This window comes from Ursus arctos, unplaced genomic scaffold, assembly GCF_023065955.2.
Source record: "Ursus arctos isolate Adak ecotype North America unplaced genomic scaffold, UrsArc2.0 scaffold_8, whole genome shotgun sequence".
In the NCBI taxonomy this organism is placed as follows: Eukaryota; Metazoa; Chordata; class Mammalia; order Carnivora; family Ursidae; genus Ursus; species Ursus arctos.
In genome coordinates, this window is record NW_026623100.1 from 1,223,162 (window position 1) to 1,247,600 (window position 24,439).

At 45.8% G+C, this 24,439-nt stretch overlaps 1 protein-coding gene across 3 annotated transcripts in view; it reads right to left on the reverse strand.

Annotated features, from left to right (window-relative positions):
- SH3RF3 (SH3 domain containing ring finger 3) overlaps nucleotides 1–24,439 on the reverse strand; it is a 389,852-nt gene that overhangs the window by 56,889 nt on the left and 308,524 nt on the right. For all 3 annotated transcript variants that reach the window (XM_057309363.1, XM_026516179.4, XM_026516168.4), the window contains 2 exons: nucleotides 24,072–24,319; nucleotides 8,766–9,100 (listed from right to left, as the gene is read on the reverse strand). In XM_057309363.1, coding sequence (XP_057165346.1) covers nucleotides 8,766–9,100; nucleotides 24,072–24,319 — 583 coding nt within the window. The remainder of the gene's footprint in view (nucleotides 1–8,765; nucleotides 9,101–24,071; nucleotides 24,320–24,439) is intronic.

The following is a 24,439-nucleotide window of genomic DNA, read 5'->3' on the forward strand; positions in this document are numbered from 1 at the left end:
CACAAGTTCTCTAGAACATTAGACATGCCCCGTGAAGCTGACACTGCCTGCCTTCTGGGAAGGACAGCCTGTTGGGTCCACTCCGCAGGTGTTACCTTCTGGTGTGGTTTATGGGTTGTGTGTAAGTTTTTCTTTTTAACTGATTCCATCAGCTGAGTTTTTCCCGAGCAGGGAAGACTAGAAAAAAGTACTTTGTCTTTATGAGCGATGTGAAGATACGTCATGAAAACGAAGGCAGTAGTAGTGATAGAATTTTGCCGAACAGAATCCAAACTTGCTGTGGGAATCAAGTGTGCTCCGCGGCTCTCGGCCACTCACACGGCGACAGTCCACATCACCAACTTGCTATCACAGCTGTCTCTTGGTTGTCCAGGAGGGCTGGGTCATGTGTCACTAGAGGGTAAAATCCCCCGACAATCTCGACGTGTTACGGTGGGCTCTGCCCTCTGGAGAGAATCACAGAACCCTCATGTGTGATTACCAGTAATTGTAAATTCTTCTCCATTGCTACCTTATTACTATTTTAAAAATGAATTTTGATTAAATGCTTTGCAGTTGAAATGTGACTTCTGACTAAAATGGTTTTCTTGAGCTCCCATCCATTGTTTAGGCTAAATGTCAGGTACAAAACTGACACCTTAAAAAACCACATTATAGCTATGTTTCTCGGTGGACACAGGAAAACTAAACCAGAAAATGGAACCGCCAGTGGCAGAGGAGATGAATAAATACCATTTTGCTAAGAGATTACACCAATCAATTCATGTTCATTTTTGAGTAGCCCACATCTCTCCATTTGGCCATGTTAAGTGTCTTTTTTCCAAAACTGCAAAATCAAATGCCCTTTTAATCTTTTATTAGGAGCCTCAGGGATATAAGTTTTATATCTGTATTTATCTCCTAATTCTTATGGGATCTGGCCTTCAATTAACGATCAAATTCTTAATAATGATTTCTAGTATTTTTATTCCAAATACTAGGCTGCGCATTTGTGAGATTAACTAATTTACTCCTCCCCCAAACTCAGGGTGATAGATGCAATCGTCCTCATTTTACAGGTAAGGAAACAGGCACAGGAAGGTGAGGGAACTTGCTCCATGTCACACGGTTGGTGGATAAATAGAAGGGCCCTGATTTGCACCTGGCAGCCGGGCCCCAGACCCACCCTCTATGCTCATTAATCAATCTGTGCCTTCTTTCATCTGCACCATACCCTGAATGCTCCATGGCGGGAGCCCCTGGGCTCCCATAGGAGAAGCTGGCCAACAGAGGCAGACGAGAGGGAGTATCATCTCCTGAGCACCAAGGGGTCTGGCTGTATTCCCAGTGATGACTAGCTGCATGGCCTTGGGCAGGCCACCTGGCTACCTGGATCTCTGTGTCCACATCTGTGCCCTGAAAGGGTCCCCAGCACCCTACCAAGCAGATACCCAGAAGTGCATTGGATTGAACCTCACCTCAGAACAAAAGCTGGGGGTTTCTACAGGAGAGCTGGGAGAATGACCTGGCCCTGTGGTGCCTTCCTGGGAGAGAGTCAACTCCCGGAGAAGGTCTCCAGCTGCCTCTGAGCTCTCCTCAGACGGGGTAGGGCCGCTGTCCTGTCCTGCCTGGGATGTGCTCTGACAGGCATGAGGAAGAGGTTCTGTCCTTGTCATCAGGGACGTGACACTCCAGCAGCACGCTCCCTTCCAAAAATAAGTTGCCTACAAAACTTCAGAATGGCTTTGTTTTGACAGCTGGGATTTGTTCGTGCTTTCAGGATGGGTTCATTTTCAGCCTAAAAATTACTCATAAGCTAAATGCCAGCTTTCCTCATCCCACAGAAGGCAGCTCAACCACAGGGAGGAGACGAGGAGGTCTGAAGTCGTTGGGGATCCTAGTGGCCCACAGCAGTAGAAAGGGACCCACTGTCCAGCCAGAGTGCCAACACCAGTGGCAAGGGTGATTAGAGCTGCCCAGCATGGGTGTTCCCGTGGGGAAGCGGGCTTCCACAGCCCACAGATGACCAGCTGACCTCCAGACTTCTTAGCAACTCATTTGTGGGGCAGACGGGGTTCCCAAAGCCCATGAAGATGTGCCACATGGGTCTGCGGGCCCAACCATGCTTCTTAAGTCACCCTCTTCTGCTGTGGCCGCACCTGAGACACAGCACTGCTCTGAGGGTCTCTGCATGTTTGGGCCTGACCTGCAAGCAAGCCAGGGGCAACTCTCCCTGCAAGAGATGGGTGTGAGGGCCAGGCGTACAGCGGAATGCAGATGTGGAGAGGTCAGCCCCAGCCCATCCCCACCTCTGACGAATGTCATCTGACGCAGCAGGACACCCCCTCAGCCCTGGTTTGGTTGGTGGGGCTCATGCAGCTAGTGTGTGACAGTAGCAAAGTACCTGCCTGTCTCAGAATTGGAAATGCACTGGCAGCCACCGCGATGTTGGTTACAGAGCTTACAGCAGCCCCCCTTCCAGTCTGCACGCTGGAAACAGCGCAAGTAAAGGCTTGCTTACTGCAGTGAGACCAACTGGAGAGAAAATGGTTCATAAACCAGTGATTCTTCAATTTAGAAAAAACTGCCTGGTTATTCTAAACAGCTTCACCCTCAAGATTTCTTTATATTGCACATGCCTGCGTTTTCACAAAATATCATTGTAATGCTATGTACTATATGCCTGGTTATGCTCTTAAATGGGTGGGATGTAGGTAATAAAGAACAAGTTCAAAGTTCATCTGCAAACACACTTCCTGTAATGTCCCTGCTACAGGCCAGGACTAGCTGCTGCTGTTATTGGTCATTCTGTCAGGTCTGCTGCTCCTTTCAGACTGGCTCCCCAAAGCCTTAATGATAAAGGTCATGCCATCCACGTGGATTTGATCAAATGGCTCACTGCCACGTGGGCTCTGGCCACAGTTGAGCTCAGTGTGGAACCAGAAGGCAGACCCTCAGGTCACACTGCCCTCTCCTGGGCACACCCCACAGCCTCCTGCTACAGCGACCTATCACTGCAGGACACCCTCAGGTCACACTGCCCTCTCCTGGGCATACCCCACAGCCTCCTGCTACCGCGACCTATCGCTGCAAGACACCTGGAGAAGCCAAAACCACCTGAGGCCTTGGCCTCTCGGAGACTGGAGAGGCTGCTACAAGTCAGCACATCAGAGCCCAGCAGCGCTCCCAAAGGGGCTGGGAAACCAGAGTCCTTGTGCTGGCCCCACTGCTGATGCTGTGTGACCCCTGGCAAACCTCTCAACATCTCTGAGTTTCAGGAACATCATCGAAAAAGAGGAGTTTAATGAAAAGATCTTCAGAGGCTCTTTCCAGTTCCACTATTCTATTACTCTGTGGACCTGAAACTATTCATCTATACACAGAAAGTTAACTTTCTTCTGGCCTATAAAGTAAAGAATTTCTCATAAGTCATGGGAGTGTAAACTCATTGGCAACAGTTTTCCCAACTCCCTTTAGTCTACAAATATCACCGTATGCTTTCTAGAAGCAAGGCACTCTTCAGGGTCTATTGATCAGGGTTCTGAGACTTTTTGGAAATCAGGACTCAGGACAACAGCCATCATTTTCCCCCAATATACTGGCTCCTCCTGTATGCAATGCATGCTTATCTAATCTATTCTATTTCATTCTGTGCATTCTGTTCAATCTGAAAAAAGTTGGTCCAAATCCACTAAATTGGTTTGGTGACTCGCGAGTGGGACACTTCTGAACACGTGGTTTGAAAGATACTGCTGTAGCCAGTGGTCACAGAAAGGGTACGCGGACACTAAGGAGAGCATTGAAAGGAACTAAGGTACCAGTCAGAGGGGCTGTCATGGAGTGAGACAGTTACCTGAGCAGGAAGAACAGAGACAGTGAGGGGTCCAGAACTCAGGGGAGGGAAGCAGCACAGCTAACCTCCTCTGATGAGGCCTTGAATCCCACTTTCCCACCCAGCACCCAACGACTCCTAAACAATGTGCTGCTGATCTCAAGGCCCTTCTAGAGTTGCCTTGCTGCATGCAACTGCTCCTGGGCTCCTCATGGTCGCGCCACATCCTTCGGCCTAGACTGTCCTCTTACCTGTCAGGTAGAACTCCCCCAGGAAGCTTCCCTGTCCCCAGACCTGTCACATCTATCCCAGTTGCCTGCTTACCAGCCTGCCTCCCGGTCCTAGACTCAGTGTCCCTCCAGGCCGGGGCAGAATCCCCTCACTATAGACTCCCAGGGCCTGGCACTCTGCCTGGGCCACATACATGCTTCTTGTAACAAGCTTCTGCTTGGGAGAGTGAGTGGCTTCCAGCCAGACGGCCAGGGAAAGCTTCCCAGCTTCAGGAGGCCCACGATCTTCTACTTCCTTCCTCAGCATGTCACTGCTGCTGTCACTGACCGTAGCCTCTGTCTGGAGGCACAGCACTCTCTTTCCGACAACTTTCCCATGGAGTTGACCCCGAGGGAATATTGCTCTGTATCGTCTGGTGCTGAGTGTTCATGATGCCTCAGAAACAGTAAAGTCATGGATGGACATGATAGGTGGTATTTGATGGCTGTTTCAAGCACAGAAATGGATTTAAGTGCAAAGGCGTTAACTTAAATACTACAGATCATCTTAAAATTCTTCCAAGATTTTCTTTCCACTCCGTGATCTGTGAGTACCAAAAGATGACTCCAAAAGTTGTATCTAGTTCCTTCTTCAGAAACGTTAGACCCAAGTCCTTGGATGGGAAGACCTCCAATGATGCCCACCAGCTGTATCTTCTGAAGATTGTAACCTCCATGATTTCCATATTCTGGGGTCTTTCTCATGCCTTGGGGTCTTCTCTGTGCCCTGAGGTTCTCCCCATGTCCCGGGTGCCTCTATTTTTTCTAACCTGGGAGACCGGGAAGGGATCCATCTAGACTAGGGTACCCTGCAGCTATACAATATATGTCTTTCCCAGGTCTTCTTGGAGGGGGGCCCTCTTCCACGCAGGGCCACCCCCAGCAGATCTGTCCCCAAGCAGAACAGATCCCTGATCAGTCCAAATGGCTCCAGATGCTGGCAGAGTCCATAGTGATGTCCAGAGTGCTGAGTGAACCCCTGGATCAGAAGTCCCCCATCTCAGGCCCATCCTCTGTGCATCCCTCCTGTCACCGGTGCCAGGAAGCACTCCAGTCTCTCACCGTGGGCTCCAGGGCTGAGGCACAAGAGTATACCTCTGGACTGGGCACTGCTAGCAGAAGTGGGCAGCTCTCCAGGAGGCTGGAGCTGCTGTGCACTGGCAGCTGGGCCACAGGGCAGCCCCTGCGGGAAGCCATGTGACCAGAAAGATGGGAAGGAAGAGCATCTGGGAGAGAGGCTGGAGGCTGCACACTCTGGCAGAAGCCTTGGGCCCAGAGAGGAGCTCTGGCTCAGGATCCAATCTACAAAAAGAGTCCCCACCCTGGCAGCCCTTGAGTCTCTCTGGAGGCCTCAGCCCAAAAGTGGGCCAAGTAGGGCCAATGCGCAAGCTGCCAGCGGCAGGGCTGAGAAGCCCAGTCCCCAAGGGTAGAATTACAGAGCGTCAGCCTCCCAGGATCCCCACAGCAATCAATGCACACGAGCCAGGTTTGGGGGCCTCTTTGTATCTCACATGCAGGGACGCCTGGGAATAAATCTACCTGCTCCTAGTAGAGAATCACCCCTGCCGCTTCCTTGTGGGCCAGGAGCCCCATCAGTCATGCTCTTCTCTCTTGTGCACATGCTTGGAAGGGCCTGGATCGAATTTCAGAAGAGCTCGGCCCTGTGAAAACACACAGGCACTGTGGTTTGTGTCTCCATGGACAGCAGGGTTAGGAGCTCTGCCTTTTTTGGAGGAAAATTCATTAACAGAAACAACCTGGAGAGTACTGCAAATTACCTAAAAAAATCCTTCCACTGTCATTAAACATGGGCACATCTGTGATGGGGTTACCCAGAAATAGGTTTGAAGCCAACTGCTGTGTTCTCAAAGTTGGTGAAATCTGTTCTGTTGTGGTGCTGGTGGGGGCAGGGGGGCGCAGCACAAGGGCACCGAGGTCCCCCAGCCCGGGTGCACTCTGCCGCCTTGGAGCACCCCACACAGGTTCGCGTGAACAGCTACCGTCTTGGCTCTTCTGCTAGAAATGGCTACTGCGGATGTTTTGCACTTTTCTATAAAGTAGGGGAGATTCCACTGGGAGTACAAAAGGAGAAACCATTCACAGTTGGTGTTTTCAGACCAGTGCTTTTTGTGTTTATGCTTTGAGAGGTGAGAAACGGAAACCACACATTTGGAAGGACGATCCATAGTATTTCTCCACTGGGGTTTGACGTGGACGATTGCTGCCGTACCTACAAACACATGCTCGCTTCATCCCACAAAGTCCGTTTCACTTCCTACTTGGGAGCACAGCGTGGAGAGCCCCCGGGCTGCGGGCAGTCAGTGCCCAGCTCCCAGCGTGGCCGGTACAGGCTGGCGCCGGCCCGTGCATTTCTGCTGCCAGGGTGAGGCGCACCTATCTGCTGCTTTCCTTCTGGGAGCAGGGCTTCCTTCCACGGTGACTTTCATCAAGAGGGGCCCTCTGGGTGTCCCCTGGACTCAACTCTTCCTTGCTGATGTAGGAGAACTGTTAGCACAGCGTGAACCCAGAGTGGGGACAAAATGCCTGCTCAGTGTCTAACAGGGAATGTCGAGAGCAGGCCCTGTGCCGGTTTTCCTTAGCAACACGCTTCAGAGGGCAAGATGGTGAGCAATACCTCTCTCCAGGTAGACTCCTACAAGCCTGACTCTACTGTCATGAGCCCTCCTGACGCTAGCCCTATCTCTTTGGCAAACTAGACAGAGGGAATTTTTTGGTAAAGAACCGGAAATGTTTACAGAACTGTTATCGCCCTGCCCTTTCCAAGTTCATCCCTGTTTAAGGCTTGGAGGATCTAGTCTTCCAGGAAGCATGTCCAAGTGAGAGGGTGGGCTTGCACCCCCACTTCTGCCTCCCGATGAGACCCAGGGACATCTCCTAACCAGGCTGTAAGGTGGAAGGGAGCAGCCCAAGACCTAAGGGATTTGCAAACAGACATGGACACAAACCACAGAGCAACAATTTCACTTCGTGCCTGGGACCCTGCTGGTCTCAAGGGGACTCGAGCTCTGCTGGCAGAGATCACAGCAGCAGCGGCTCTTCTGCACCCCTGAGCGTGGGAATAATATTCCTCCCGACCAGATGAGACAGCCGGTGATGAGGCCTGAGCACCGCTGATCCGGGGGCCCTGAGGAATCTGGTGTGCACAGCTCTGAGAGGCCTCTGGGCTCCTGCCAAAGCACAGGAAGTGAGCCGGTGGGCATAACCTCCAGGGCACCCAGGGCATGTGGACTGGGCAGTCAGCACTGGTTTTGGTATTGTTCCTGCAGCCACAGGAGAGGCTGTCCTTGCCTTGAATACACAATCCTGTGTTGCCGGGCTCACCTCAACACTGGCTAGCGCCTCTAATCAGAAGACTGGTTTCAGGGGCCCCTGGGTGGCTCAATTGGTTAAGCATCTGCCTTTGGCTCAGGTCATGATCCAGGGTCCTGGGATCCAGCCCTGCATTGTGCTCCCTGCTCAGCGGAAGCCTGCTTCTCCCTCTCCCTCTGCTGCTCCCCCTGCTTGTGCGCATGCTCGCTCTCTCTCTTGCTCTCTCTCACTCTCTCTGTCAAATAAATAAAATCTTAAAAAAAAGAAAACTGGTTTTAGATAGAAAGGTTTTAAAAGGCTTTACCGGCATGTGGTAAAGCCAAGAGGGAATGAGAATAAGTTGTTCACACAGCAAGGCAATGAAGAAGGTAGCTCCGAGCTGGAGATGTGTGTCCGCACTGTCCAGGACAGCGGTGGGCAGTGCAGTGGCCGTGAGCACTGCAGATGGCTCCCTGGGTTTTAAAGACTAAATGTGAGAAACGGTAAAACACCTCATCAACATTTTTCTTATACAGAGTACCTGTTGAAATGATAATATTTTTAGATATTGGGTTTAATAGATTCCACCATTAAAATGAATTTCACCTTTTAATTTTATTTTTAAAATTATTTGAACACATTTTTAATAAATGTGGCTACTAGAAGATTTAAAATTAGATAGGTAGCATGAATTATAGTTTTAATGGGCAGCACTGATTTAGAAATCTTGACTCTCTTCCTGGCTAATCCAGTGTCTAGCTGGACAGTAATAGAGGCAAGCTCATTGGACTCAGATTTCTTTCGTGAAATAAGCCCAATTACCTTCACAAGTTAAAAGAATAGATGAAAATGCTATCTACATCAACTATCAGACCAGCATCCCCCTCTTGTTTCTCCTCAGAAAACAGGCCTGTCCCACACGGTTGAACAGGTTGTAGACTGCACAAGGATGACACATTGAAGGGAAGGGAAGCTGTTCACACTGTACCTAAGTAGATTTGTGTGTTTATTGATATAATATCCTGGTACCTGGCAATAAGTATCTTGCTCTGACAAAACGAGTATATTACAGTGATTTTCCAACAGACAGAATTAAAGCATTCTGAAGAAGCAATACTTTTCTCTGACTTGTGTAAAAGCTATAGCTGGGGTGGGGTCAGCCCTACCGGAACGTAAGGCCCGCCTGAATTCCACTCCAAGGACGGCTGCTTTGCTGGTTTGGCCTCCGTCTGTCATAGGCCTGATGCATCCGAGGGCAAGAACTTGGTGCCCTAATTCAAACCTTAATTTTACAAAAAGTCTTTGATGTCTCGTGCCAAAGAGTTACAATAACCAGCTGGGCCACGGCCAGGGCTCGCCCAGGATGGGCCACTTACCTTTTCATTTTTCTTCTCATCTGGTTTGCATCCAGTGTTGGTGGGGCTGGACGATGACAGGCCACTGACGGGCCCCCCTCCGGCCTCCCCGTTGAGGTTGGCGGCACTGACGTTGGGAGGTGTGACGGCAGACGCTGCGGATGTAAGCGGGATGGCTGGTCGGGGGCACTGGGCCCCGATGACCGTCTGCACGGGGGGCTGGTGCACGTGCTGCGGGGACACCACCGAGTGGGGCCTGAGGCTGGCGGTGGGCAGGCGGGATGGGGAGTTCTGGGTGCGCAGGGGCGACACGGTGGCCGTTGGTCGGTCCTGGGCCTGGGCTGATGAGTGTGCAGCTGGAGAATGGGGTTGGAGAGAGAGTGGGGTCACAAGGTTAGTTTGCCACTGCAATGCCATAGCCACAGACTCTTTCCTCGGGCTCCTCCTCCCGGGGCTCACAGACTCTCTGCGGTCCTTCCACACCCAGCCACCTCCACAGGGAGAGAGACTGAGGCCAGGTGACCTGGAAACACATCCCATCTCCCCAAAGCCCTGTCACAGCACAAAACAGCCCGCCCTCAGGGGGAGAGAAAAATCTCTTTTCCAAGGTCGCCACGAGCGTGGGCATGTTCCCAGTTTACCACGAAGCCTTCTAACTGGCTTCCTCTGCCGCGATGAACTAAGACACTCCCAAGTTCTTCTACAATGCCCTTGTGAAAACGCTCATTAAAGTAAAGCCTGTGACAGAACCCTGAAGGGGCCTCACGATGCCCCGGAATGATCAGACACCACTCCATGTACGGTGATCACTGCCGGCAGCTTGACTCTGGTTGGTCTCGACCCCAGAACTGCAACCCGGTCCTTTGTCCACACTTGGTGTTGGAGCGGTCGCGCTGGGGCCGAGCACGTGCAGCAGCTCTATAGCTGTGACAGTCACAGGAGGAAGGCGAGCCGTCACCCCGCTCCCTGCGATCTGCCTGCGGCTGTTGCCTTGCTCGCACACCGAAGCAACCGTTTCCGGAGTTCAGAACAGGGACTTCACAATGACCAACGTGCCCCCCCGCTGCCAGCAGAAATGCCTCCTGAGGATGGTAAGGGTCTGAAGGCCTAAGGTTTGTAAAAAATCCACCATTTGAAAACATAAAGTTCTTTCTCAACACAGCACTGAATTAAAATGAATGTTGCTGCAGCTTATGTTAGTGATTTTGAAGAACTGCCTCCTTACTCCTCACAGAAGAAACATACAGGGGGACACAGTGAGCCACACCAGAGGAACAGTGACTTGTGGCCTGGACTGGTGACCCAAAGGGAGACACGGGTTGTGGCAGCCCACGTCACTTTATGCCATGTGTCCCATGCAACATCGGGCAACTCAGATTACATCATTTTTGCACTGTCGCCCAGAGAAAAATTACACCTCCTTATTTCCTACCACCAGAATTTGTGGCATTTGTGGCTTTGCAACATGAAAAAAATACATGTGATAAAACAAAACAATATTCTCAGCCCTCAAATACGCCTTGAATAGATAATGTACTCATAAATCCTCACAGCGTTTCCCTGGCATGGGAAGTAACGCGGTGCGACAAACTAGAGCCCCCTCACATGCAAGTCAGGCCTCTTCCCTCTGACAGCGCTGCGTGGGAAGAGCTGGTGAGATCTAATTATGTGATCCCAGGTGCTCCGGGACTCAGGGACTCTCACTGTGGCCTCGGTTTCTAGGAGGTGAAATAAATAAAGGCTGATTTATGGTTTTAAAAGTATTCAGGGTTTGGGGTGGGTTTTGAATCCTCACTCAACATGCTCCCACATTTCAAAAGACCAGGTTAGGCAACTGTGCAGATCGATGAAGCCACTGGGGTCACTCAATCAGCCCGAGGTAACCCATGACTTGGACAGTGCTCCTGAGGCCATTTGTCTGCCTCTCCCCAGCTGTCTGAACTCTCCTTCACCCCAGCCCCCCGGCCCTGGAAAGAGAAGTGGCAGCTGGGCCAGGCAAGAGCAATCACTCGGGCTGCAGAGCCTGTAGGGGCTGCTCCAGATTCTTCCGCCCAGTCCCACACCGCTCCCCTCTACCTCTGGCTGGCTTCCACATGCCTGCCACATCACCCTGCCAAACCCAATGCAAAAGAGGAGAGGGTGTTCCAGAAAGTTCTAACCTGCCTGCCAGGCAATCTCTTTGACATCCTCCCCTGTTCTCTCCCTTGTTCCTCCCCTCAGCCATTCCAGCGTCCTGGCTGTTCCCCCAACATAGGTTCTGTCTCACCTCAGAGACCATTGCACAGAATACTCTTTCCCAGAGAGTCGCACATCCCCGAGCCTGCTTCGGTCACCTCAGACACTGCCCTCCCAGAGAGCCCCGTTTTGGTAAACCCACTGAACAGCAGTCCCAGCCCCTCTTGCCCTGCTTCAGTTTCCTTTCCCTCCCACGGCACTCTCTGCTCTTAACGGTCTGTATGGTACATCCTCTCCACTGTGTGCTGACTGTGCACTGGCCGTCTCCCCACTACAAGGTGAGCTCCATGAGGGAGCTCCATTTGCCGTGTAGTTCACGAATATATTCCAAACAGCTGGACTGGTGTGTGTGCAGCATGCAGCAGGTGCTTGATAAATTTCTTGAATGAATGAACAAGTCTTTGAGAAAAGAGAACCTCAATTAAAACATCTCTTCAGATTTTACAGAATTGAACCAATGGAGAAGATAAAAATCCTCTCTGAGAAAGAGGAGCATGACCCATTACACCTGCTGGTAGAAGAATGTGGGATCCCACTGATCCTCAGTAGGATTTATCCTCAGGTTCACCCACCCTGTGCCATCCCACCTCAGACTGACCTAGATTGCCATCACTCTAGTCATAGAGTTAGCAATGCCAAAGCAACCTGCCTGACAGAGGCAGGCAGTTTGAGAAGGTGCTCTTACTCCATAGTCTCTGCTCCCCTTTGCCTCTCCTCTATACATTTTGGCATGCTCCAGCAACTCTGGAGTGGCTAAATCCCACTGGACCTCACTCAGTTCACTGTTATGTCATTCCACATGTGCTTGATAAAGAGTAGTTGAATGAATAAATGAACTACCTTACCATCAACATTGCCCTTTTCTTTTTTTTTTTAATGATTTTTTATTATATTATGTTAGTCACCATACAGTACATCCCCGGTTTCCGATGTAAGACTCGATGATTCATTAGTTGTGAACATTGCCCTTTTCTTATTCTCAAGAATTCTCATGGATAAAATGGAACATTGGCCACTCCCCAAACTTCAGGCCAGGCCAGCCTCTCTCTCAACTCATCCACACCCAGACCCACCCTGCTATCCAGCCTCAAGGATACAGGGTCCCAAGAGGTCTACACCATCATGCTCATCTTGATCCTTTTCCGTGGCTCATCCCCTTCTGGCCTGTATTAAATTTCTCTTTCTTTTCCTTTCCTCCTGCAATTTACTAAGCCAGTTATAGCTCCCATTTCAAAAACAGTCCTTTTTCTGGCCAATACCTCCTTCTCCTGTTTTGCTTTATACGCTGTATTCTTGAAATAGTGTCTCCATTGGTTCTTTCTAACTTTTCATTCAGCTCTTCGCATGATCTGTATTTGCTCTCATGGCAGTTTTCATCTCTGCTCTGTGTTCCGGATACATGTCCTTGTACAGCTTTCTAGTGTCACTAACTGGACACAACTGTGTCCAGGCTGGAGTTTATGTTATCTATAGAGATTTTGTATTTAAATAAATATATGTTTTCCTTTCCAAAATTTCAAGTTGGTTCTTTTTCATATCCATCAGTTTCTAATTCATAGCTATCCATCTAATCTTTCCCCTTTATAACACCCTGTCTTTTCTTTCTTTCTTGGGGAAGGGGGAAAGTAGATGTTATTCTTTCTTTTCCCTTTTAGAGGATCTTTTATTTTTATTTATTTTTATTTTTTAACTAGGCCCCATGCCGAATGTGGGGCTTGAACTTACAACCCCAGGATTAAGAGTCAGATGCTCTATTGACTGAGCCAGCAAGACACCCCTAGAGGATCTTAAATATACTGATAGCAAAGACTTTTTCAGATTTCTCTCTTATTTCTCTCCCATTTCTTCAGTTTATTGGCTATCTTTTATGCATTAGTGTTTCCCTTGTGCTTTGAGATTTCCGTGTGTAAGCTCCTCTTGAACAGGACTGTCTTATTGCTGTTGTATCCTTGGTCACTGCTTCTGCATGGTCCTCTGGGACCTCTTCAGAACCAGGTGTAACAGAATGGTTTGGGCTCTGGTCCTCAGTCCAGAGCCAAACTCAGCTCCATGCCAAAGTGGCATTCTCTATCCTCTCCCATACCCCAGGGAGTAGCTCAGTCCTAACCATTCCCTAAGAATGGAAGAGACTGCAGCTGTTCAAACCATTGCACTTTGCTCTGGTCCCCCGATACTCACCAGAGACTTCCTGTCCATTTTCTCTTGCAGGAGTTGAAAGTCAGCCAACACTGCCTGCTTTTCATTCCAGTAAGCCAATGCTTCAACCCCACTTGCTATTACTGTGTTCCATTTTGTTTAGATCCATAGAGTTGACTTTTTAAAAATTTAAAAACAAAGAAAACTCTTTGTGTTTAAAACAGAGAGAATAGGGGATTTCCACATGAACTCACTATCCCATACTATCCAGGAGTCCTTCACTCACTTCCCAGTCTACTGAAATATGGTTTCTCACTTTCATTCTATCAAATACTTTCTGAACAAGATCAACTATGATTCCACCTGTCAACAAATTTAATGGACACTTTTCTGTTTTCAGAAAAAGTATCTACTGATCTAGTTGCTTATCTTTACACCAATATCACACAGACTTGATTACTGTAGCCTTATGTTTGAGATCAGTGTTAACCTTCCAACTTCGCTGTTTTTTTCAAGGTTGTTTTGGTTATTCTAGGTTTTTTGCATGCCTTTACGAATTTGAGAAACATATTACTAATCTCTACAGAAAAGCTGAGTGTGATTGTGATTGGTATTCCATTGAATCTATAGGTCAAATTTTTGGAGAATAAATCCCTTAACAATATTAAGTCTTCTCACTTATGAATAAAGTATATTGCTCTACTTATTTCAGTCTTATTCAATTTCTCTTAGCAATATTTGATAATTTTCAGCAGATAGGTCTTCCTCTTCTTTTATCAGATATATCCCTAATTTATATTTTTTATGTTATTAAAATTACTATCATTTTTTAAAACATAAACTTCCAATTATTCACTGCTAGTATGTAAAAATACAATTATTTTTGTATATTAATCTTGGATCCTGCAACCTTGCTGAACTCATTTATTAGCTGTAAAGAAAGTTCTTTGTGTGAGTGTGGATTCCCCAGGGTTTTCTATATTCAAGATCATGTTATCTGCAAATAGACATAATTTTAATCCCTCCTTTCCAATCTGCATGCTTTTTATATCTTTTTCTTGACTAACTGGTCTGGCTAGAACTTACAGTACAATACTGAATAGAAATGGCAAGAGTGGATATCCCTGCTTAATCCTGATCTCAGGGGGAAAGATTTCAGTCTCTCAACTATTAAGTCTGAGGTTAGCTGTGGTTTTCGTGGATGCCCTTTATCAGGTCGAGCAGCTCACTTCTATTTTCTCATTTTCTGACAGTTTTTAATCAGGAATGTGTGTTGGATTTTGTAAAAAAAATTTTTTTCCCCAAATCTATTGAATTGGTCATATTATTTTTATTCTTTAGTTTGTTAATACAGTAAATTATATTGACTGTTAAATGTAAGTCAAGGCTTGAATTCCTAGAAGAAACTCTATTTGGTCATGATATATTATACTTTTTATTGCTGTAAAATTTTAGAGTTTTTATGTCTATGTTTATGAGTGATATTGGTCTGTAGTTTTATTTTCTTTCAGTGTCTTTATCTGTTTGGGTATGAGGGTAAAGCTAGCGTTATAGAAAGAGGGAATATTCTCCCTTCTTTTCAATTTGCTGGAAGAGTTTCAATGGAATTGTTGTTTTTTTTCCCTTAACCATTAGGTATAATTTAACAATGAAGCCACTCAGGCTTGGAGATTTCTTTGTGGAAAGTTTTTAACTAATTCAATTTCTATTTCAATTTTAATAGACATAAGCCATTCAGGTTATTGTTTCTTGAGTTCATTAATTTCTGGTTTTTAAGAAATTTATGTTTTGTCTAATTTATTGAGTTTTTTGGCATAATTTTTTATAATACTTATTATTCTGTAACATCTGAAGTAAAATAATAATCCCTTATTATTCTGTAAAATCTATTATTTCTGGTATTGATAATTTGTGTATTCTCTCTGTATTCTTTATCTCTCTGGCTAGATGCTTACCAATTTTATTACTGATCTTTTCAATGAAGCAAATTTTGGTTTCATTGATCTCTATTGTTTTTCTGTTTTCTATTTATTTCTGCACTGACTTTTTTCTGCTTCTTTCAGGTTCCTTTGCTCTTTTATTCTAGTTTCTTATGGTAAAACTGAGGTGACCGATTTGAGATCTTTTTCCCTGACATCGGTGTTTAGTGCTATAAATTTCCCTGTAAGTACGGCTTTTTAGTGGCATCCCACAAATTTTGATATGCTGTATTTTCATTTTCATTCAGTTCAAACACTTTCTAAAATCATATTTGATTTCTTCTTTTATCCATGGGTTACTTTAAAGTGTGTGTGCCATTTAGTTTCAAAATTTGGGGATACCTCTGTGTTATCCATGTCTAATTCAATACCTCTGTGTTATCAATGTCTAATTCATCTGTATTGTAGTCAGGGAATGTAATTTGTGAGACTTGAATCCCTTTAAATTTACTGAGATTTAAATATTATGGCCCAAAATGTGGTCTATGTCGGTAAATATTCTGTGTTCACTTGAAAAGATGTGTATTTTGCTGTTGGTATAGCGCTCCATAAATGTCAATTAAGTCAAATCGGTTAAAGCTTGCTAAAATGTTCTATATTCCTACCAATATTCTGTCTACTTGTTCTGTCAATTATTGAGAGAAGTATTGAAATCTCTGACTGTAATTGTGGATTATTCTATTTATTTCTCCTTGCAGCTCTACCAGTAATTGTTTATATATCTTGAAGTTCTGTTATTTGGACATAAATATTTAGTCCTCTTGATGAACTGAACCTTTTATCATTATGAAATTGCCATTCGTATGGTAATAATATTGTTCTGAATTCTACTCTGGTATTAATATAACCATTTCAGATTTCTTTCTAGTAGTATTAGCATGACACAGTTGATCCTCATTATCCATAGATTCTATATGTGCAAATTCACCTAGTAGCTACAATTGATGATTTGTAACCCCCAAATCAATACCTATGGTGCTCTGTAGTCATTCACAGACATGCTCATACTAGCAAAAAATTAGAGTCACTGACACATTTTCCCAGCTAAGGTGCAACAAGATGATGCTCTTCCTTCTTGTTTTAGCTCATACAGAGATGACCAGGGACAGAGATGGGAGAGGGCAGGGCAAGGCAGTGCAGTGCAAGATGCTCCAGCTCTGGGACTGACTGGACAGGCTCAAATCCTGCTTGTCACCTGTTAGTGGGGCAGCCTTGGGCAGTCACTTCTGAACTTTATTTTCTCTTTTGTAAAATAAATAGAATCTACCAGAAAGACTTGTTTTTAGTATTGAAGATAATAATCTCTGTGAGACACACACGCATGCACGTATTTCACTTAAGAGCAATAGTTTAGTATTCACTAATATATTGTCCATGGCAACTTGATACAGCATAGCTACTGTGAATAATGAGAATCACCTTTATATCTTGATCCTCCTTTTACTTTTTTACTTATTCATAATTTTATATTTAAAGTATTAAAATATGTTTCCTGTTCACAGCATATGGTTAGGTTTTGTCTTTTTTTTAAAAAAAATAATACTTGATAATTTCTGCATTCTAAGTTGTTTAGACCATTCATATTTATTTTTATGACCAGGTTTAAACCTACGCTTTACTACATGTTTACTATTTTACCCATGCATTTTTTGTTTCCTTTCCTCTCTATGCCTTCTTTTGGATTAATTAGAAGTTTTTGTGATTTCATGTTACCTCCTCTCTTAGCTTATTTGCTGTACTCTGTTTTGATATTTAGTGCTTGCTTACATCTTTAATTTGTCATAGTCTACCTACAAGTGATTCCATAACTCCTCACACACAGTATAAGAACCTACTTATAACAGTATAATAGTATATTTCTCCACTCCCAACCTCCAAATGTGCTCCAAATGGTACACTTACCATTATATGTTTTACTTTTACACGTGTTTTTAAAATTCTTTATTGAAATTCATTTTATTTACCATATACCATATTATTAGTTACTGGGGTGGAATTTAGTGATTTATCAGTTGCATATAACACCTAGTGCTCATTCTATCAAGTGCCCTCCTTAATGCACATCACCCAGTTACCCCTTCCCCCCCACCTCCCCTCCAGCAACCCTCAGTTTGTTTCCTAGATCAGCATCTCTTCTGGTTTGCCTCCCTTTCAATTTTCATCTTCCTTTATTTTTCCTTTCCGTCCCCTATGTTCACCTGTTTTGTTTCTAAAATTCCACATATGAGTGAAATCATATGGTATTTGTCTTTCTCTGACTTACTTATTTCGTTTAGCATAATACACTTTAGTTCCATCCACATCATTGCAAATGGCAAGATTTCATTCTTTTTGATGGCTGAGTAATATTCCATTGTGTGCATACATGTATACACCCCCCCCCCCCATTTTCTTTATCCATTCATCTGTCGATTGGCATCTGGGCTCTTTCCATATTTTGGCTATTGTGGACATTGCTGCTGTAAACATTGGGGTGTATGTGTTTTAAATGCCAAACTGCATTGTTTTTATTTTTGTTTAAACAGTTTGTTATATCTTTAAACAGATATTTAAATAATCAGAAAAAAACTTATATATTTATATATGCAGTTACCATTTCTTGTGTCCTTCACTCCCTTTTATAGATCCACATTTCCATCTGATATCATTTTCCTTCTTTCTAAAGAATTTTGTTTAACATTTTTCATGTGGGTCTATTGGTAATGAAATCTTTTAGCTTTACTATATGTGAATGATTATTTTACTTTCATTTTGAAAGAAACTCTTGCTGGGCATAGAGTGCTAACTTGACAGATTTCTTTCTTTCAGTACTTCTTTCCATTACTCCACTAATTTCTCACTTAAGTGTTCCTGACAAGAAATATACAGTCATCCTTATTTTTTCCTACTTTATGTATCATTTTTTTCCCTCGTTGTTTTCAAAATTTTGTCACAGATTCTGAACAATTTGATTATAATTTGCCTTACTGTAGTTTTCCCCGGGTTTCTTGTGTTTGGGGCCCACTAGCTGTCTTCGATCTGTGAGTTTGTAGTTCTCATCAAATTTAGAACAATTGGATCTATTATTTCTCAAATAATTTTTCTGTCTCACCTTTCACTCCTTTACTTTGAAGACTCCAATTACACATATATTGGGCCACTTGAAGTTGTCACTGCTCACTGACACTCATTTTTAAACATTCTCTTTTGTGTTTGTGTTTCATTTTTCATAGTTCCTATATCTTCAAGTTCACTAATATTTTCTTTAGTAATGTCTAATCTGTCATTAATTCCATGTACTGTATTCTTGATCTCACACACTCTAGTTTCTATTTCTAGAAGTTTGATTTGGGTCTTTAAAATATCTTCCACGTTTCTACTTAATTTTCTGAACACAGTATAATATAGGAGCACATAATAATAAACGCAATTATAATATCTCTTTTTACCTTTATCTGCTAATTCTAACATCTGAATCAGTTCTGATTGACTGGTTTACCTCATCATTGCGGGTCGTATTTTCCTTTGTGTGCCTAGGAATTTTTTTATTGATATCAGACATTGTTGTTTTTATGTTGTTGAGAGCTGGATATTTTTGCAGTCCTATCAGTACCCTTGAGCTCGGTTCTCCATCACAGTTAAATGAATTGGAAACAGTTTGATCTTTTTGGGTGTGCTTTTAAGACTAGTTGGGTGGGACTAGAGCAGTGGTTAGTCTAGGGACTGAGACAAAACCCTTCTGCATAGACTACTCAATGTCCTGTGAACAGTTTTTTTTTCATCTGGCTGGTGGAACAGGTACTATTTCCAGCACTTTGTGAATTCTGGGCACTGACGGCACTGATCCTTTCTCTGATAGTTTCCCTGGCTTTGCACAGTTTCCTCCCATACATATGCTGATTACTTCTCAGTATACTACTCAAGACACCCTGCATCCTCTAGGGTTTTCTTTCTGGGTAGCCCTCTCCTCTCTAGGCTCTGTCCCTTAAACTCTAGCCACTTCAGTCATCCAGACTCTCACTTCACGTCCTCACATCAGGAAGCCCACTCTGCTCTACTTTGTAACCCCTCCCTGTGCCACAGTCTGGAACCTTTCTCCAGGCAGTAAGTTGGGGCTCACTTCCTCATTTCCTTTTCTCATGAATCACTGTCCTTGGTTTTCCAATGTTTGGCATCTTGGAAACTGTTGTTCTTATAAATTATTTCTGGCGGGATGATAAATCCTGTCCTCATTACTTTAGTTGGTCACAAGTAGAAGCCTAGCTTTATCCTTTAGATACAAAAATCCAATTATATCCATTATTTAAAACCCTCTGATGTGTCCCTTAGGATATAAGCCAAAATTGCACAACATGGTCTAAAGGAAACTCCATGATCTTCCCCTGCTTACCTTTCAGCTTTGCCAGTGCCATTCATCCTCTCATTTCTTTGTCCTTCCACCCTGACTTCATCTCAGTTTTCAAGTGCACCAGTCCTTTGCCAACTTCAGAGCTTTCCCCATGCTTCCACCCTCACCTGACTGCTGCTGCATGCCAGCCTTAAGACCTAAAATTAAATTTTGCCTCTTCAGAGAAATTGTCACCAACACCCTGATCTTCTCCTTCCATGCCTTTTGTTTCAGTCACATCAAAATAAATAAAGTTACCCAAAATAGAAACTCTGGTATTTCTCATTGCCACGTCTTTGTCCTTTCCAGTCCCTCTGCTAGAGCTCTCTTTGTGCTTTGTCTGCTCAGATAGCTCCTATTTGTACTTTAAGAATCAAGGCAGGATCACCACCTCTTGAAAACTTCCCACTCTCTCTCATTTTCCTCTCCAATCTGTTACATATCTCTCCTCCATGCTTTCTTATTCCCTCTGGGTACCTCCACTATAGTGCTTTTCAAACTCTATTGCAAGAATTTGTTTTCTTGTCGTTCTCTTTAACTGGATGTAGAATTGGGGTTTATGTGGTTCTTCTCTGCATTTCCAGAGCCTAGCAGAGTATCTACCTCTTTTTTAGTGCTTTTTTTTTCTTCTGATGAATAAATGGCTGTACAAGGCTCTTGCCCCTGTTAAACAGTGATATGAGGCTGTGTGGACACTGGCACTTTACAGGGAGAGCTCTGCCCTTGGAAAAAGGAGTTACATTAATCAAGCAGAACAAATCATATTGGATGCTATGGCCAATGCAATTAAGCCTTTGTCAAACTGCCCGACTTTGGCTCAAGATGAGAACATTGATGAAACGCCTCTCAACTGCCTGGGTTGGGGTCTGCTGAAATGGGCAATTACTGCAGTGAACAATCCATTACTTGTACTGTCAACAGTGTGTTTTTTCTCTCTAAATGCAGAATGAAGTGGAAAATGCTATGGGAACTCAGTGGCATTTAATTTACTGATAGGATGTGGTAGGAGCCATTCTTTAACTTGACTGTGACAGCAAGAGTGTGGGGATAAGCATGAGGTTGGAATGCATTGGGGAAGCTGTTTTAAACATCCTGTGCCTCGCTCTTCCCGTATGTAAAATTAGACTGATGGAAGAGAATGCTTGTCACACCATGGTGGTTACTATGGTGATCAATGACTGAGATGCAATGTTGTACTGCCCCTAGCCATGCCAATTTCTTTCAATTCTGCTTGTTATTCCATAGAGGGAGAAATGACTGGCAGGTCTCATTTTCTTCTTTGAACTGGGAAAGTTGCTAGCAGGGCATGCCTTAGAAAGGCCATCACACTGGCATTTTGTGCAGATAACCCAGGGCTACTGTGTTGGGATATTCACTCTCAGTGAGGATCTAGGCTGCCCAACCTCTCCATATCAGGGTGTATATAGAAAAATGTGTGTGGCACACTGGGGTGAACGGATGAGATGTTTATAGCCAGAAGGGACCTGCCCTGGGACTTCAGCTGTCCCAGGTCCTGCCTGGGTGCTCCAAGGGTCAATGAGGTCAGGATCTTGGGTACTTCTGACCCAGTCATGGCAAACCAGTCAGGAAGCCCTGCTGTGGGCTCACTCAATCACTTGGCCACTACCGTAGCTGTACGTCTAGCTAGAGGCTACCAATAAACAGCATCAGATGAACCTAGGCCATGCTATAAACATGGCTCAATGGGAGGTAATTGTTGGGGGTAGGATGGCTGGCACCAGATAATATTGTTGCAGAACTCTTGTAGTATGAAGACAACTAGTTCTTTCCCGTGGGCCAGAGTTACAAAAACAGAAGTCATTCTTGGCTAATGTAAGCAAAACAGACATATATGAAAGACTATTAGGCACTTACAGAGTCTCTGGGATGGCACAGTCAGTCTTGGAGACTCTATAGCCAAGGCAGTGACAAGCCCACCCATGAGGACTTCTTGGTGCAGATCCCACTGCTGCAGGAAATGGACACTATCCAGAGTGAGGCTGGACAGTGGACACCAGCTATGCACCTTGTACCTACTGATGGGGGCACCGGACACCAGAAGTCCACCTTGCACCCACTGATGACACAACATGAGAGACCAGAAGTTCACCCTGCACCCACTGATGACTGGGTATTAGACACCAGAAGTTTACCCTGAACCCACTGATGACCACGCACTAGACACCAGAGGTTCATCTGCACCCACTGATGACTGGCACTGGACACCAGATGGCCACCTTGCTGCCCCTGAAGAGTTGGATGTTTTCACCACCACCTTCTCTCGCAAAAGGCATCCACGCGGCCCCTCATGTTTGTGTCTTCTGAATGGAAGTCACATCACATGCAGGCATGTCTGTTCCCAGCATCTAGGTCACGTGTCTGCACTTATCTACAAGGTGAGCTGGACCAGCAGGGTCACCCTTCTGCCATGGTGAGGCGGGATCCACACACGGGATGAGAGACCCGTGTAAAGATGGGGATCCAAATCAGCGCGTGGGCCACAAAGTGACTAGCCCACTGCACTCTGCAAAGCCATATCATTGTCTTCCACCATAAACCCGTCCCTTCTGGTATCTTCTAGGCTGGGGGTGCCACTGTCATTTTCCCAGTCACTGGTCCAGAAATCTGGCAACTGGACTTGGTTCCTTGCTCTCCCTGAGCATCAGCCCATTTCCAAGTCACAACCATTCTGCCTCCTAAATAGCTCATCATTTGTCTCCATCCTGCAGCCCCACTCACTGGGTCTGGGCCCCTCTGACCTCTCACTTGGGGACAACAGCTCCTCTCTAGCGGCTCCCAGTTTCAGTCTGCCCCACACCAACTCTTCCTCCCTACCGTGCCTGGTAATATTTGATAAAGTGCTGTCCCTCTTGTGTAAAATCCCTTGGTGGGTCCCCATTGCTTTCATGAGAGAATTCCACCCCCTAGATCCTTTGGTAATAATTAATTTTTATTTTTTGGACTCTCATGCACTGAGTACTGCAGTGATATTCTTATTCTCTAACAGAAGAATAGAAATAGCTACACGTAATAAATATACACTAGATAAACAATGCTAGACAGTCCCCACACAATGCCCTGGAGGTAAGTGCCATTTTACAGAGAGAGAAACTGAGGCACGCAATAATGGCGGCCCAGCCTCCAAACATAGGTCTCAAGCTCATGCCTTCAGCCAGACCTGTGTTCACTCTGTCTTCACTGAACTGTTTGCAGCTGGTTGCATAAGACGTGCTTTCTGTCACTTCTGTTGGACTATTCCTTTCCTCCTGCTTCAAATGGCACCTTTCTTTGTTCCCCTACCCGAGTGTTACTTTGCTGCTCAGACTGGGATCAGCTTCCTCTGAGGAGCCTTTCCCAGTCTCTCCCCATCACCAAGTGCCCCACATTGGACTCTCCTTCACCAGCACCCAAAGCCTTCCTGCCCAGCAGCACTGCCTCTCCGACAGTGTGTGGGAGCTGAGAGCAGGGATGGGGTCCTGTCTGGTCAGTGGGCACACTGACTGAAGCGGTCCTCTAAAACCCACAGGGTGGTTCATGTCACATTCAGGGACGCCTGAATGATCTCAGCAGTCCTTGCTGCCGCATGCAAGCCCAGACCGGCACCAGCATGGGAATGTGCAGGCCAACTTCCCCAATGAGTAAACAGGTGGGTGAGCACACAGCCCCCTCCCACGCTCTTGTCCCATCAGCCTCGACTTGGGAGAAAATATGGCCCCTGCTGTGCTAAGTATTATCTCGACTTTTCACAATTGAGAAGGTACCTTCTGGAACACTTCTAATGGGCCATCTCCTGGCTCGCTAGATTCTAAAAAATCGTGTATTTTATTGCTCCAAAGAGTTGACACTTTTTGTCCTTTAAGCCTTACTTTGAGGAGAGGACAGAGGATTTCTGAGAGAGTAAGGTTGAGGTTGGAGCTGGAATTCTGTCATTTAAATGAAAATCAGAGCTACACCCCGCTGTCCTGGGTTCCTGCACTGCACAGCGATATTGTTGCTGGCTCCACGGTTTGGGAAGGTGACTGGTGTGGGCTCCCAGGGACACCATAAGCCACACGTCAGCAGTTCCTAATGGCTCAGTGCTAAGCTTCCAAGCCAGACGTGTTGACCTTCTTTATGCCTATAAGATCCACCCCATAATTTCTCTTCATCTCATACTGTCCTAGGATCAAGTGGATTTTCCTCAAACTATGTCAGCCTGGTTATGGATAAAGCTGGCATAAAGGTGAAGGGTCAATGACCATCACTGCTTCTAGCTTCAAAGCATTCCAGAGAAGGAGCACTCTGCCCCCGTCTGGAGAGACGCTGCCTAGCTGGGAAGCCCCTCAGTGTCCGGACCGTGGAAGGCCTGTGCAGCTGGCCTAGACACTGGTGCCCATGGTAATCCTAATCGTCCATGCAGTCCTCTTGCTACAATGAAATGTATCAGTATTTGTGAATTCTCTAATCCATTTCAGCTGCCAGAACAGGGTAATATGAGTCAACACATTTCCTGGAGATTGATAAGCAAATACAACTTATCCCATCTTGGACTGCTTGAAACCTGAGTCATGTTTCTCACGAGAACCCCTGTCAAATTTTCCTAGTGAGTGAGACCTCAGGGGTGACACTTACCTGTGGGGACAGTGCCCCGGGCTTGGCTGGTGGCTGGCTGGGCTGTGTGCCGCAGGCAACTGCCCATCGGGGGAGAGGCTGCCTGGTGCTGGGCCTGGGGTGTGGTGAGGGGAAGGGCCGGCCTTGTGGCAGTGGCTGGGCTGCTCAGACTTCCACCACCTGGGTGGATGGTTGTGGCCATCCCTTTGGCCAGCGGAGAACCTCCAACGACATTATTCCGGGGTGGCCCAGCCCCTCCTACAGGAGCCCTGAGGAAATAAAACATAATCAAGTCAGGTGAGCTCACAGATGAAACCACACAATACAGGCCATTAGTGAAGGCCCCCTCTTACCTCCCGGCTCTGAGGGATGAAGGCCACACAGCCCAG